Source organism: Rhinopithecus bieti, unplaced genomic scaffold, assembly GCF_001698545.2.
Source record: "Rhinopithecus bieti isolate Rb0 unplaced genomic scaffold, ASM169854v2 scaffold_17240, whole genome shotgun sequence".
Taxonomy (NCBI): domain Eukaryota; kingdom Metazoa; phylum Chordata; class Mammalia; order Primates; family Cercopithecidae; genus Rhinopithecus; species Rhinopithecus bieti.
Genome location: NW_016808704.1, coordinates 91,200 through 108,407, shown reverse-complemented (window position 1 = coordinate 108,407; position 17,208 = coordinate 91,200). Strand labels below are relative to the sequence as shown.

At 34.3% G+C, this 17,208-nt stretch overlaps 1 protein-coding gene across 1 annotated transcript in view; it reads left to right on the top strand.

Annotated features, from left to right (window-relative positions):
• The window catches only part of LOC108538775 (chromodomain-helicase-DNA-binding protein 9-like), a 121,889-nt gene that overhangs the window by 44,395 nt on the left and 60,286 nt on the right, over positions 1–17,208 (top strand). The window contains 3 exon segments of the mRNA XM_017887049.1: positions 3,517–3,684; positions 4,683–4,862; positions 12,054–12,164. Coding sequence (XP_017742538.1) covers positions 3,517–3,684; positions 4,683–4,862; positions 12,054–12,164 — 459 coding nt within the window.

Sequence of the window (17,208 nt, the reverse complement as noted above, 5' to 3'; positions counted from 1 at the left end):
ACAAAATATAAAAGAAATTATTTTATTATTCATCATTGTCTTAATTGCATTGCAATTCATATTAGTACTTTTTTTTTTATATAAAACTAGTCAAGTGTAGTCATGAGAAGGGGAAAAGTAGAGTTCAATCTGTAAACGTGAACAACCCATTAAATAACTACCTGCAGACCAGCCATATTATTTTTTTTAAGTAAGCATAAAAACAAATATAATAAATGGTTATTGAGAATCTACATAGCTTAAAACATATTTTAAATTGCTCATTTATGTAACTATATGTAATCTACTTTAAAATATCAAAGGATTATCCAAAATCAATACAATAAGCCAGAGACCAACTCTTTCTGTGGAAGGCTCAATTAGTAGGTATTTCAAGCTTTGTGTGCCACGTAAGATCTCTGTCACACATTCTTGTTTGTTTGTCATAATCCTTTAAAAAGGTAAAAAAGCCATTCTTAGTTGGCAGGCCAGACTTGGTCCACAGGCTGTAGTTTCCCAATTCCTATGTTAAACCCAAATTATAATTGTCTGCCTTTGAAATGCATGTTTGTGCTTATAACTGCCTACAGTGGATGTTCTAAAAGTTAATTTATAATAATAAAGTCACTTTATAGAACCTGAATAGAAAGTGGAAAAACTATCCTGAATCTCCCAACTTCTCCCTGTCACTTGTTTTTTCCTATTTGACTGCTAATGTAGATCCAGTCTTTACAGACTAAGATCATATTTGGCCTCTTGTGCTTCCTCTACACCTAGAGCAAAGTTGCCCATTTACAGTCCTGGGTTCCAAATAGCACATTCCTGGGTTCCAAATGGCACAAAATGGATGTGGATAGAGTGCAAATGTCAACAAAGGTCATAACATCAGTGCCCCTATTTATTTTAAAGCCACATTTTATGATTTAATTTGTCTGAAGATAATGGAAAGGTGATTAGTAATTTGGGAGAAAAACTAGATTCTATAGAATATCTGGAATCAATATTTATCATAAAAAGTTTAAGTTTAGTAGGAACTCAGGATAAAATATGAAGCCCTTATGTGATCTCTGATGTCTCCACTTTTAACATATATGCATATTAATTAGTTTGTCCTTCATTTAAATAAAATTTAGATATCCAGAGTTATTTACCTTGGGTGGTTTCCCCCCCCCCCAAAAATGACCCAGCTTAGAAAGAAATCATACATGACACAAACAAGTGGAAACACATCCCATGTTCATGGATGGGAAGAATTAATATTGTGAAAATGACCACACTGCCAAAGCATTCTACAAATTCAGTGCAATCCCCATCAAAATACCACCATCATTCTTCACAGGTTTAGAAAATACAATTCTAAAATTCATATAGAACCAAAAAAGAACCTGCATAGCCAAAGCAAGACTAAGCCAAAAGAACAAATCTGAAGGCATCACACTACCTGACTTCAAACTATACTATGAGGCCATAGTAATCAAAACAGCGTGGTACTGGTATAAAAATAGACACATAGACCAGTGAAACAGAATAGAGAACCAAGATATAAAGACAAACACTTGACAGCCAACTGATCTTCGACAAAGCAAACAAAAACATAAAGTGGGGAAAGGACACCCTATTCAACAAATGGTGCTGGGATAATTGGCAAGCCGCATGTAAGAGAATGAAACTAGGTCCTCTTCTCTCACCTTATACAAAAATAACTCAAGATGCATTAAGGACTTAAACCTAAGACCTGAAACTATAAAACTTCTAGAAAATAACATTGGAAAAACCCTTCTAGACATTGGCTTAGTCAAGGATTTCATGACCAAGAACCCAAAAGCAGTTGCAGTAAAAACAAAGATAAATAGCTGGGACTTAATTAAACTAAGGAGCTTTTGCATGGCAAAAGGAACAGTCAGCAGAGTAAACAGACAACCCACAGAGTGGCAGAAAATCTTCACAATCTATACATCTGACAGAGGACTAGTATCCAGAATCAGAATCTACACAACAAACTCAAATCAGAAAAAAAAAAAAAATTCCATCAAAAAGTGGGCTAAGGACATGAATAGACAATTCTCAAAAGAAGATATACAAATGGCCAACAAACATGTGGATGCAGTGAACAGGGAACACGTCTACACTTCTGGTGGGAATATAAACTAGTACAGCCACTATGGAAAAACAGTATGGAGATTCCTTAAAGAACTAAAAGTAGAACTACTATTTGATCCAGCAATCTTACTACTGGGTATCTACTAAGAGAAAAATAAGTCATTTGAAAAAGATATTTGGACACACATGTTTATAGTGGCACAATTTATGTATAATATATATATATATATATAATGTATATATTATATATGATAGAATACTGCACAGCCATAAAAAACAATGAATTAACAGCATTTGCAGTGACCTGGATGATGTTGGAGACTATTATTCTAAGTGAAGTAACTCAGGAATGGAAAACCAAACATCATGTGTTCTCACTCATAAGTGGAAGCTAAGCTATGAGGACACAAAGCGTAAGAATGGTACAATGGACTTTGGGGACTGGGGAGAAGAGTGGGAGGTGGACAAGGGATAAATTACTACAAATATGTGCAGTGTATACTGCTCAGGTGATGGTTGCACCAAAATCTCACAAATTACTACTAAAGAACTTACTCATGTAACCAAATACCACCTGTACCCCAATAACTTACAGAAAAAAATTACCCAGCCTAAATAAAATACAGTGAAAAAATTGTTGATAATGTAATTGAAAAAAATTTAGAAATTGAGGGTTAGACTTTAAAACTTGAGTGGTAGCTCACACCCGTAATCCCAGTACTTTGAGATGCCAAAGGGGTAGGATTCTTTGAGCCCAGGAGTTTTTTTGGCCAACATAGAAAGTCCTCATTTTTAAAAAAAAAAAAAAAAAAAAAAAACTTCAGTTGCCATAAACTATAAAACCTGTTCATAGGTTTTGTGACCCTGCTTAAAAGTATATTGACTACACTTCCATTAAAACATAATAAGGCTGGGCACAGTGGCTCATGCCTATAATCCCAACACTTTGGGAGGTCGAGGTGGGTGGATCACTTTAGGTCAGGAGTTCGAGACCAGCCTGGCCAACATGGTGAAACCCTGTCTCTACTAAAAATACAAAAATTAGCCGGGCCTGGTGGCAGGTTCCTGTAATCCCAGCTACTCGGAAGGCTGAGGCGGGAGAATCACTTGAACCCAGGAGGCGGAGGTTGCAGTGAGCCAAGACCGCGCCCCTGCACTCCAGCTAGGGCGACAGAGCGACTCCATCAAAAGAAAAAAAAAAAAAGTAGTCCTTTGTGAATTTATATTCTTTGATATTTAAGCTTATAAACCTAAATTTTAACTTATTCCTGATTGTGAGATTATTTCTTACTGTGGTAAGCTCTTCCTTAATTTCTAGAAAAAGATTAATTCAATAAAAATGTTCTAAGAATTCTTACATGTGTTTATATGCCATACATATAGTTTACTATTAAATGCCTTTTAAGAAAATAAATATGTAACTTTTCATTTTTATAGGCCCAAGCTCGTTGCCACAGAATTGGTCAGAATAAAGCAGTTAAAGTCTACAGACTGGTAACTCGTAACTCATATGAGAGAGAGATGTTTGACCGAGCCAGTTTGAAACTGGGCCTAGATAAAGCTGTGTTACAGAGCATGAGTGGAAGAGAAAGTAATGTTGGTGGTGTATGTATATTTTCTTTTCACTTGAGATTTTGTGTGTTTTGCATTTAATTTTACCTCCAATAGTGTGTCATTTAGTTTTGGTCCATGCAGAATACTAAACACATTTGTTTTATACAGAGAGACATTTTCAGGACAGAGCTATGTTTAGTTAATACATTTGAATCCTTTTCTTTCTGTATAGCTCCAGAGCTTATGAATTCTAAATGTATTTTCAAGATAGAAATTCTTTGCTTTCTTTTTAGGACATTTATATGACGGCATAGCAAAATAGAATTTGTGTTTATATAAACAGTTTTCAAATTTTTTTTTAGTTTCAAACTACTAGCATTGGCTTTGTCTTGTTATAAATGATGACATTTTGGCTTTTTTTTCCCCTCAAGGTTCTTGCCTAATATCTATCAATAATAGGATCCTAGTACTGGGCTGGGCACATGGCTCATACCTGTAATCTCAGCATTTTGGAAGGCTGAGGTAGGAGGATTGCTTGAGCCTAGGAGTTTGAGACAAGCCTGGGCAACATGGCAAGACCCTGTCTCTATAAAAAAATAAAAATTAGTTGGGCATAATGGTGCATGCCTGTGGTCCACGTTACTTGGGAAGCTGAGGCGGGAGACTCACTTGAGCCCAGGAGGTCAACTGCAGTGAGCTGTGTTTATACCACTGCGGTCTAGCATGGATAACAGAGCAAGACCCTGTCTCAAAAAGAAAAAAAAATAAAGAATCCTAGTATTTAAAAGAAACTTGAAAGATGTTACCCGACCCTTAGGCCTTGTTTTAAACAAAGCCATTCTAGGCAGATGGGTAATTCTTGTTTTAACAGAGCAAAGAAGAGTCAACAACTTCAATATATTATTTCCGTGAATTCTCTCTCATGCGCATCCCAAACCCAAATGCAGTTTAAGCATGCCTCTTATGTTCTTTGACATCCTTTAAGAATACTTTCTCATTTTATGAACTTTAAAAAAAAACTATTTTTATGGAAGTTAAATTCTCCTTAGATTCAGCAGCTTTCCAAAAAGGAAATAGAAGATCTGCTTCGAAGAGGTGCTTATGGTGCCATTATGGAGGAAGAAGATGAAGGCTCTAAATTCTGTGAAGAGGATATCGATCAGATTTTACTACGTCGTACAAAAACCATTACAATTGAATCAGAAGGACGTGGGTCAACATTTGCCAAGGTAACAGTTAGTGCAATTTTGTTAACATAGCAGTGATGTTCATATCCTAACTACTGAAAAAGTTTAATTGTCTCTTACACCAAATGTTTAAACATACTGAATTAGCCAAAAAGCAGTAGGTAATGTATTTTCCTTCATTTTTTTCTGATCCCCTATGTTAATTTCACATGAACTCTTCTGATCCTTGTGAAATATAATAAATGTAATAACTAGAAATAGTTCTAAGTATTAGAGTAGAACATATGAAATCAAATTTAGAAACTAAACATCTGTATACCAAAGGCAGAACAAAGTATAACTAATGTAAGAGGTTAAATCATCTTACATCAACTTTCATAATTTAAAGAACTTAAAGGAGAGAAAGAATTTCCAATTTCATTTTAAATACTTAAATCTGGCTGGGTGGAGTGGTTCACATCTGTAATCCCAGCACTTTGGGAGGCCGAGGCAGGTGGATACGTGGGGTCAGGAGTATCTTAAGTCTTAAGGGGTAAGATGAAATTTGTATTTTGGAAGGAAACATTAATAACTCTATTAGGTGAAAATATTTGTAAAGTTTACTAATTGCCTTTCTATTCCTTTTTTCTTTCTTTTTTTTAATTTTTTTTTTTTTGAGACAGAGTCTCACGCCGTCACCCAGGCTGAAGTGCAGTAGCACGATCTCGGCTCACTGCAACCTCCGCCACCATGCCCGGCTAATTTTTGTAATTTTAATAGAGACAGGGTTTCGCCATGTTAGTCTGGTCTCGAACTTCTGACCTCAGGTGATCCATCCGCCTTGGCCTCCCAAAGTGCTGAGATTACAGGCATGAACTACCACACCCAGCCATATCCCATTTTTCTTTCTCTCTCTCTCCTTTTTTTTTTTCCAAACCAAGACGTGGTAAACCTCTCTTCCATTCATCTGAATAGTTTATTATTGCAGTATTCTGTCTCACCTGCACTAATTGCAGAAAACTACATGCAAGTTTTCTCTTTTCCACTGAACTTCCTTTCTACATTTCCCTTCTTCCCCATTCCCCTCTCCGCATTCAATCCAGAAGTCTTTCTTTATCTTTATCGGTAATATTGTGGTATAGCAGGAAGCACAGGTGCTGTACCAAAAGTAATGATACCAGCCTTCAAATGGAAACTCGCTTGCGTTCATTTAGCAGACTAATAAATTCTTGTGTCAGGTATTTTGCTAAATGCCAGGTATACTATAATGAAAGGATTATAGTTGCTGGAAAAAAAAATAAAGTAGGAGATGACTAATTCTGTATGTTCTGAATAAAGAAAGCCTTTGCAAAGAAAAGAACATTCAACCTAAGTCTTGAGGGAATTGCGAATTTCATTGTTTTACAAAGAGAAAGAAAAAGCCAGCTAAATGAGTCATATGTTGCTAAACTACAAGGAATATTTCAGGAATGTGACATAGGCATGTATGGATACAAGAGATGAATTACGTGGAGATGAAACAGTGAAGGAGTTAGGGAAGTTGAACCCCAATTGTGAAGGGCTTTATGTCCCATTTTGAGGAATTTGAAATGGATCCTAAGGCAGTTAAGCTTTTCAAGTCCTTCAAGCAGAAATTGGACATAATGCAATCTGGTTTAGAAATTTAACTCTAGCAGCAGCATGGAGAACAAGTTGGAAAGGGGAAAGACTAGAAACAAGATTATTTAAGGGGCTTATGTAGAAAATAATGATGGGTGGACCAGGGTCATGGAGACCTACTTGAATCAATAGGAGTTGATGACCAGTTAGAAATCTTTAGAAGGAAGAGTCAGAAATGACTTGAAGACTTTTTGCTTAAGTAGCTAGGAGGGTCATGGTTGTCTTTAAGATAGAGAAGGACATTCATATGGGGAAAACAAAGTGTTGGAGCTGTTGTATTTATTACATTTACAGGATCCAAATGGAGGTGTCTCGGAGAGTTGCCTGGGACACAGATACAGATTTGGAAATTAGTAGAGAATAAATCAGAAAAAAGTAGTTCCTTTTGTTTCCAAAAGGAACATTGCAGAAGTAAAGTATAAGACTGAGAACTAAAACTGGTCATGATTGAGTAGATATACCCCGGCTCTAGTTTTTTTCCTGGGAAATCTTACTTAGTTTTGATTCCTTTGTTCTGTACTCTTTGTACAGAGATATTTTTCCTTGTATCTGAAATCTAATTAATATCAAAAGGTATTGGTCATGGTTATTGTCCTTGTTGATTAGGCCAAACATAAAGATACTGTCCTTAAAGTTGTTGTTGTTTTGTTTTGTTTTGTTTTGTTTTTAATTAATGAAGGCATATGCAAAGCATTTAATGAGCACATGTGATTCTTGGCTTCCTCATTTAACATGTTAATGATAATGATCGTGGAAAGTCAGAAAAACAGGGTTTGAATTCTGACTCAATAAGCTGAGTGACCTTGAACAATTAACCTCTTTGAGTCTTACTTTAAAGAGGTCATAATAATCATAGTTGGCCTTTCCCACTTTACTATACAGTGCTATCTAACTTTTATTTTACTTAGAGAATTCAAGTATACTCTTAATGCTTTGAGAATTGAGAAATGCTTAAACATTTAAATATCTACTTTAAATCCTCACACCAGAAAGTAACTATCACATTTGAGAGCTGACAAGGTACCACAATGCTGAGGAGAGTTGAGAGTTTGCTCTAGTTGTTTTATAATTTGTTCATTTACCAAATAATTTGTTCATTCCCATAGTTGTATGGGAATGCTATTAGATACTGGACATTTGCCAAAATGGAATATGGTGTAAAGTTAGTAGTATTTTACACTTTTTCCTGGGATCCAAAGACTTCAGCTCTGCTCAACTGTTTTCAACAATTTGAAGAAATAACGTAATTCCATTCTGTATTTCTTTGCATTATCAAATAGTGTTTAATAAGGAGCTACATATATGGATCAGGGTCCTTGTGAGACTTAGTACATATCCATCAAATAGAACTCATTATTGATAACTTCATTTTTGAGTGATGATATCCCCTAAAACTTGTTTTGAGAGATTTTTATAAGGGGAGCCAGGTGGGTCCTAGAAACAGAAACATTTTTAGTCTGATTTTTAAAAATTAGATAGAGAACAAAATACTTTGAATTACTTAATTTACGAAGGAATGAAAATCATCTAAACTGTGCTGCAGATGGACTGCTTATTTGTAAGGGCCTTTAGTTGGCACCTTCTGCCTTTCTACCACTGTCTGTCATAGGAAGATGGATTTTGCAATTTAAAAGTCTTCTCTTGCAAATAATACAGAGGTTTAATGGTGGAAGGAATGCATTTTAAGAAGAAAAATTTAGGGGGAACTAGGATATTAGGATTTAACATTTGTAAGGAGTAGCATCTTATTTCGGTAGGTATAATCGCTTGTCACAATCCTTGAGAATCACGTAAGTCATCTTGTAAATAGGTTACATGTCAGTTAGCAAAAGTCTGTTGGATTATTTAGAAATTTAAAATTGTTTTATTTGTAAATTAAATTCATCATTTGTCTTATAATGAATGTAAGAAAAGCTATTTAATTCTGAAATTTAATTTCTTCCAGGTACATTTTTAAAATTATCGATAGTTATATGATAGCAGAATAAAATTATTATATACTGTAGCATATAATTTTTTTTAGATAATCAACCAAAAAAGTAACACACTTTAAAATCTCATTGTGTCCTTTCAGTTACTTCATGTTTAATGGTTCCTTATGGTTTTTGGTTTTTTGTTGTTGGGTTTTTTTTGGTTTTGTTTTGTTTTTTTTTTTTTTGAGACAGATCTCACTCTGTCACTCAAGCTGGAGTGCAGTGGTGCAATCAACGATTCACTACAGCCTTGACTTCCTGGGCTCAAGTGATCCTCCTGCCTCAGACTCCCATGTTGCTGGGACCACAGGCACATGCCACCATGCCCAGTTAATTTTTTGATTATTTAATACAGATGGGAGTCTACTTTGTTGCCCAGGCTGGTCTCAAACTCCTGAGCTCAAGCAGTCCTCCCACCTTACCCTCCCAAAGTGTTGGGATTACAGGCATGAACCACTATGCCCAGCCTGCTTTTCATGTTAAATGTTCTACAGTTCATGTAAAGCAAATACTCATTTACGAGATTGGTTAAATCTCAAGAGGCATGTATCACTGAAACTGTAGAACAGAATAAAACCCTATGAACTTCATTCAGTAAACTTTTCACTATTCCTGAAAATTGATGTGTTTATAATAATGAAGGTATTAAAGTATCATATATCCTCAGTTGTGAGAAATTTGTTCTGAAATAGTTAAGGAATTACTTGCATGTAGTTAGATGTGTGTTCCTCATACTCATTTATACCGGTTTGATGAATTGTTATAACATACTTATTTTATATAGCTGATGATAGCTGTGTTGTTTTATCAAACTAGTCTTTGTTCTTTCAAGTTGGATATGAAGGTCAGGACTGGTGGCACATGCCTGTAATTCTAACACTTCGGGAGGCCAAGGCAGGAAGATCACTTGAGGCTGGAAGTTCGAGACCAGCCTAGGCAGCAAAGTGAAACTCCGTCTCTACAAAAAATTTAAAAATCAGCCAGGCAATCTGGTGTGAGAGGCTGAGATGGGAGGATTGTTTGAGCCTAAGAGCTAGAGGCTGCAATGAGCCATGATCATACAGCTGCACTCCAGTCTGGGCAACAGAGTGAGATCTTTTCTCTTAAAAAAAAAAAAAAAGTTGAATATGAGTTTTATATAAGAGTGTCTCATACTATTTTGCCACTATACTATTCTGTTGCCACTGTAACAAATTATGACAAAGCCCACGAGGTTCATGGCTTAAGACAACACAAACTTTTTCTTTTATAGTTCTAGATGTCAGAAGTCTAACATGAGTCTTACAGGGATAAAATCAAGGTGTCAGTAGGGCTAGTTCATTCTGGAAGCTTTAGAGGAGGATCCGTTTCTTATCTCTTCCACTTCCTAAGACTGCCTGCATTCCTTGGCTTGTGGCCACAGTACTCCCATCTCTGCTTCTGTCGTGTCATATCCTTTTTCTGTTCTAGAGTCAAATCTCCCACTGTCTCACTCTTGTAAGAACATTTATAATTACATTTAGGGCCTACTTGGATAATACAAGCTATCTCTCTGTTTCAAGGTCCTTAACTTAATCATATCTGCAAAGTCCCTTTTCCATATAAGACAAAACTCACAAGGTTCCAGGGATTAGGATGAGGTATCTTTGGGGACCATTATTCAGTTTATCATATTCATCAGTTCAAAAAAATACAAAATTAGTTTTTCAGTAGTTTTATAATATTAAAGCTATAGTTTAGAGAAAGCAAAAAAAAAAAAAGGAATTTAAATTCATTTCATTAAAACATTTGTTTCCATCATTTCTGTGTAATAAATATGCCAGCAAAATGCATATTTGAAACACAGTATTTAACATTTGCTTTATTTTATGTAAGCATCTTAAAAGCCAAACCTCAAAAGAATACTAGTTGGAATGAATGAGTACATTTATTACTTGGTAAGCAATAACATGAACAGAATCTGAAGTTCAGCAAGAGGCATTTAGCCTTTTAATTTTTGGTGTTTTAGACTTTTTTTTTCTTTTCTTTTCTTTTTTTTTTTTTTTTTTGAGACAGATTCTTGTTTTCTCACCAGGCTGGAGTGCAGTGGTGCAATCATGGCCCACTGTAGCCTTGACCTCTCAACCTCCTGGGGTCAAGTGACCCACCCACCTCAGCCTCCCAAGTAGCTGGGACTACAGGTGTGCACCACCACACCAGGCTAACTTTAAAAGAAATTATTACAGAGATGGAGTCTCACTATGTTGCCCAGGCTGGTCTTGAACTCGTGGGCTCAAGTGATCCTCCTGCCTTGGCCTCCCAAAGTGTTGGGATTTATAGTGTGAACCACCATGCCTGCCCTGGATGTTTTATAAAGTTTAAGCGACAAATACAGACAGTATTCAGCAGTTATCAACTCATGCTAAACTTGTTTCATCACCACCTCCCATTTTTTCATATTGTTTTGAAGCAAATCCCAGATATCATCACCACCTTTACATGTTTCAGTATGTATCATTAAAATAAAGACTTTTAAAACATAAATACAATACTATTACCACATTTAAAATAAAATAAAACATAATTCCTTGCTATGAATTATCTAGTGCTTAAACTGACAGTTATCTTAAATGTCAAAATTGGCTTGTTTGCTTTTAACACTTGTATCTTTTAATGTGGGATTTTCTGGGTCTTTTAAATTTTATCAAGACTTTTTTTTTAATTAAGATTTTACCTTTTGTTTGTATCTCTGATAATTGGGCATTATCTTAAAACCATTTACCTGTATTCTCCTTTGAAAATCATTTTATGCGACCATTTTCTTCTATTTATTTTTGTAAAAATTGACATGCATTTTTCAGGCCCTTAACACATTGTGTATCTCCAATGCTTCTTTCACTTTTATAAAGCATTTTGATGACATTTTTTGATGAGGCCTATTTACAATGATTTAAGTTGTAAATAATGGTTATTAGACTACAAGTTACAGAGTTGAAGTGTTATCTTTAAAGTTTCTTCCAACTAAAAGATTTTATAATTTCCACAGTATTTATGAAAATAAATCACTTGTATTTTCTTCTTTTGCTCCTCAATATTTTCTTAAATTTTTACAGTAGTTAATGCAGTGTTTCTGTGGTAGAGTTTTTCTTTTTTGTGTGTTTTTGGGAAAAGAGTGTTTAAAATGACAATGATTTATTTTCCTTTATTTCCCATATCCTGTGTATATTTCCTTTAGGAGGTATATCTATCTGAAAATGTGATGAAAATAAACTAGAAATAGACCAGAAAGTTAACTCTGTAGTGCAGGCAGATTTGGAAATTCTTGTTCTCTAACCTAATTTCTTAATGATCTTGTAGTGTTTTTAGAAACCGTACCTCCATTCTATGTAGCCTCCTTACCAGAAAGATTCAATCCTTACTTACCAAAAATATAAGAGTTAACCAACAGTAATAATTTAATTCTGCTCCTAAACTTCAGCCTGTTTGCATTAAGCCTTTACCTTAAGCAGACACAGTGCTATGTTTCAGACCAGTGAATTTGAAACACCCTTTCATGTATGAGTATATGGGATCCAAATTCTATCCATAGTAAATGTGAGGAGATAATGTTTTAAGTGTACTTTGATAGATTTTTTTCCTCTACAACTGCCGTTATGTATTTCAGGCGAGTTTTGTGGCATCTGGAAACCGGACAGATATTTCTTTAGATGATCCCAACTTCTGGCAAAAATGGGCTAAAAAGGCAGAAATAGATATAGAGGCCATCAGTGGCAGAGTAAGTATTTTTATCCCTCTAAAATAAACTTGCTTTTGGGATACTTTGGCAATAGTATTGTAATATTTTAAGGTGTTCAATTATGCAGTTACTAAAATAAATTTCTGCATATGCAAATTGAAGTAGGGTAGCAGAATGAACTGAGTGAGGTACTCCTTCAATTTAATATCTATTATCTCCCATGATGGGTTATCCTACAGGGAAAGTTTAACTTTTGGATATAATTTACATTTTTAAAATTATAATATGTTTAAAAAAATTTTTTAATGTCTTCAAATCATGGGTTACATTTATTTTCTCTTTAATGTTTTCTTAGTGTCAGAACCCATTCATGATCATCTAGTAAAATGTAAATAAAAGGAGAAAAAAAGAGTCAAGAAAGTGGCATTTTTAAAACTATCTTATGACTTCTCTTGAGCTAAGGCCAAAATGCTAAAATTGACTTTATGAAACTGATAGTAGTAGCATAACTGCTTATTTACTAAGACACACTTGTCTAATAATTGCATAGAAATCAATGTTTTTGAGTCTTACCAGTTATCAAAATAACAGCTAGATGATTAAAGGAATTTTATATTAAGCACTGATGCATTGGATCTTTTTTGATAGGTAGCCTTTTAAAATTGAAACCTTTACAATTAGGAGTAGCACCACTACCATCCGTAATTATTATTGTTGAATGCATTTTGGAAATATATGTAATTCTGTGTGAAACAAGTAAACATGAAAAGGTAATTATAAAAATATTATTGGCATATGGCATGTTCATATGCCTAAACAAGTAGTGGGGTCTGTAAAACACCGTAAAAGTTCATAAGTGAGTTTAGTGAATTAACTGGATGGAAGATAAATATGCCATTGAGCCTTCCTAAATATCAGTACTAACAGAAGTAGAAAAATATAATGCAATAGGATATCTACTTCACAGTAGAAAAAAAATATATAGAATACTGAAGAATATACCTAAAGAAAGCTGCANTTTTTTTTTTTTTGAGACAGATTCTTGTTTTCTCACCAGGCTGGAGTGCAGTGGTGCAATCATGGCCCACTGTAGCCTTGACCTCTCAACCTCCTGGGGTCAAGTGACCCACCCACCTCAGCCTCCCAAGTAGCTGGGACTACAGGTGTGCACCACCACACCAGGCTAACTTTAAAAGAAATTATTACAGAGATGGAGTCTCACTATGTTGCCCAGGCTGGTCTTGAACTCGTGGGCTCAAGTGATCCTCCTGCCTTGGCCTCCCAAAGTGTTGGGATTTATAGTGTGAACCACCATGCCTGCCCTGGATGTTTTATAAAGTTTAAGCGACAAATACAGACAGTATTCAGCAGTTATCAACTCATGCTAAACTTGTTTCATCACCACCTCCCATTTTTTCATATTGTTTTGAAGCAAATCCCAGATATCATCACCACCTTTACATGTTTCAGTATGTATCATTAAAAATAAAGACTTTTAAAACATAAATACAATACTATTACCACATTTAAAAATAAAATAAAACATAATTCCTTGCTATGAATTATCTAGTGCTTAAACTGACAGTTATCTTAAATGTCAAAAATTGGCTTGTTTGCTTTTAACACTTGTATCTTTTTAATGTGGGATTTTTCTGGGTCTTTTAAATTTTATCAAGACTTTTTTTTTAATTAAGATTTTTACCTTTTGTTTGTATCTCTGATAATTGGGCATTATCTTAAAACCATTTACCTGTATTCTCCTTTGAAAATCATTTTATGCGACCATTTTCTTCTATTTATTTTTGTAAAAATTGACATGCATTTTTCAGGCCCTTAACACATTGTGTATCTCCAATGCTTCTTTCACTTTTATAAAGCATTTTGATGACATTTTTTGATGAGGCCTATTTACAATGATTTAAGTTGTAAATAATGGTTATTAGACTACAAGTTACAGAGTTGAAGTGTTATCTTTAAAGTTTCTTCCAACTAAAAGATTTTATAATTTCCACAGTATTTATGAAAATAAATCACTTGTATTTTCTTCTTTTGCTCCTCAATATTTTCTTAAATTTTACAGTAGTTAATGCAGTGTTTCTGTGGTAGAGTTTTCTTTTTTGTGTGTTTTGGGAAAAGAGTGTTTAAAATGACAATGATTTATTTTCCTTTATTTCCCATATCCTGTGTATATTTCCTTTAGGAGGTATATCTATCTGAAAATGTGATGAAAATAAACTAGAAATAGACCAGAAAGTTAACTCTGTAGTGCAGGCAGATTTGGAAATTCTTGTTCTCTAACCTAATTTCTTAATGATCTTGTAGTGTTTTAGAAACCGTACCTCCATTCTATGTAGCCTCCTTACCAGAAAGATTCAATCCTTACTTACCAAAATATAAGAGTTAACCAACAGTAATAATTTAATTCTGCTCCTAAACTTCAGCCTGTTTGCATTAAGCCTTTACCTTAAGCAGACACAGTGCTATGTTTCAGACCAGTGAATTTGAAACACCCTTTCATGTATGAGTATATGGGATCCAAATTCTATCCATAGTAAATGTGAGGAGATAATGTTTTAAGTGTACTTTGATAGATTTTTTTCCTCTACAACTGCCGTTATGTATTTCAGGCGAGTTTTGTGGCATCTGGAAACCGGACAGATATTTCTTTAGATGATCCCAACTTCTGGCAAAATGGGCTAAAAGGCAGAAATAGATATAGAGGCCATCAGTGGCAGAGTAAGTATTTTATCCCTCTAAAATAAACTTGCTTTTGGGATACTTTGGCAATAGTATTGTAATATTTTAAGGTGTTCAATTATGCAGTTACTAAAATAAATTTCTGCATATGCAAATTGAAGTAGGGTAGCAGAATGAACTGAGTGAGGTACTCCTTCAATTTAATATCTATTATCTCCCATGATGGGTTATCCTACAGGGAAAGTTTAACTTTTGGATATAATTTACATTTTAAAATTATAATATGTTTAAAAAAATTTTTTAATGTCTTCAAATCATGGGTTACATTTATTTTCTCTTTAATGTTTTCTTAGTGTCAGAACCCATTCATGATCATCTAGTAAAATGTAAATAAAAGGAGAAAAAAAGAGTCAAGAAAGTGGCATTTTAAAACTATCTTATGACTTCTCTTGAGCTAAGGCCAAAATGCTAAAATTGACTTTATGAAACTGATAGTAGTAGCATAACTGCTTATTTACTAAGACACACTTGTCTAATAATTGCATAGAAATCAATGTTTTGAGTCTTACCAGTTATCAAAATAACAGCTAGATGATTAAAGGAATTTTATATTAAGCACTGATGCATTGGATCTTTTTTGATAGGTAGCCTTTTAAAATTGAAACCTTTACAATTAGGAGTAGCACCACTACCATCCGTAATTATTATTGTTGAATGCATTTTGGAAATATATGTAATTCTGTGTGAAACAAGTAAACATGAAAAGGTAATTATAAAATATTATTGGCATATGGCATGTTCATATGCCTAAACAAGTAGTGGGGTCTGTAAAACACCGTAAAAGTTCATAAGTGAGTTTAGTGAATTAACTGGATGGAAGATAAATATGCCATTGAGCCTTCCTAAATATCAGTACTAACAGAAGTAGAAAATATAATGCAATAGGATATCTACTTCACAGTAGAAAAAAAATATATAGAATACTGAAGAATATACCTAAAGAAAGCTGCATTTGATTTCTGTAAAGTGAAATTTGGTTGGGAGATGTGTCCATTGGGAATATTTTAAGCATTTTAACAGTTCATTTGTAAACATAGAAATTGTAATGTATAGATGTAATGCAATGCAAATCAGAATGTTAAACAATTTTTCTTATAACTAGACAAAATGTTAAATTTTTATTGGAAGAATATTTAATGCACTCTTAGGAATCTGTCCTACAGCAATAAGCATACATGTACAATGATAATATAGTACAATGATATTCATTGCAACATTTTCTGTTATAGCAAAAATTTAGAAACTAAATTTTCTATATGGGAGCAATGGTACATTCATACTGTCTAATGCAATAATTGAAAATAATTTAAAAATAATAAGAATGGACATTCTTATGCACCATCTACTGTGGACTAACAACTCCAAGACAGAGAAAGAGAGAGATGCAGAATGATACTTACAATATGATCTCTATTTGTGATTTTTCAGCAGTATATATTGGTAATTACATCCTGGTGGGTCAGAAAGTAGTAAACAAATATATAAGATAATTTAAGGAGTGGGGAAAATAAAGCAGTAAGATGGTAGAGAATGCTGGAGAGGTAGAATTACACTAGGTAAAGTGATCAAGGGAGGTCATTGCAAAAGGTTTATCTGCACTGAAACTTGAGTGATGAGAAAGAGCCAATACACTGTAATGTCAGGAAAAGCTTTGAGGCAGAGGGAACGGCAATGAGACACTGGTGGAAATAAGCTTAGTGTATTCTAGAAGCAGAAATACATTATGGCAGAATGTGAAGAGTTAGTGAGCATGGTGGTAATAGGTGAGGTCAGAGACTGAAGACATGGGCCAAATCAACAGGGCTTTGTAGATTATTTTAAGGAGTTAAGGATTTTGTAAATAAACTTATGTATGCATATAGTCATTTAATACTTGTGCAGTAACATTTTAAAGTTTATACTTTTGTAAAAAATTAAAGACTTTTCTGAGAATGTACAATAAAGACTAAAATTACCGTATGTTAAAGTATCTAAATATATTAATACAGCTGGGCACAGTGGCTCATTCCTGTATAATCCCAGTACTTCAGGAGGCTGAGGCAGGAGGATTGCTTGAAGCTAGGAGTTTGATACCAGCCTAGGCAACATAGCGAGAGACCCTGTTCTCTACAAAAAAAATTTAAAATTAGCTAAGCGTGGTTGTGCATGCCTGTAATCCTAGCTATGAAGGAGCCTGGGGTGTGAGGATGGCTTGACCCCAAGAGTTTGAGGCTGCAGTGAGCTGTGATTGTGCCATTGCATTCCAGCCTGAGTGACATCAAGAACTTGTCTTTTAAAAAAACTTTAAAAATATATATATATTAATATAAAACAATAATTTAAAAAG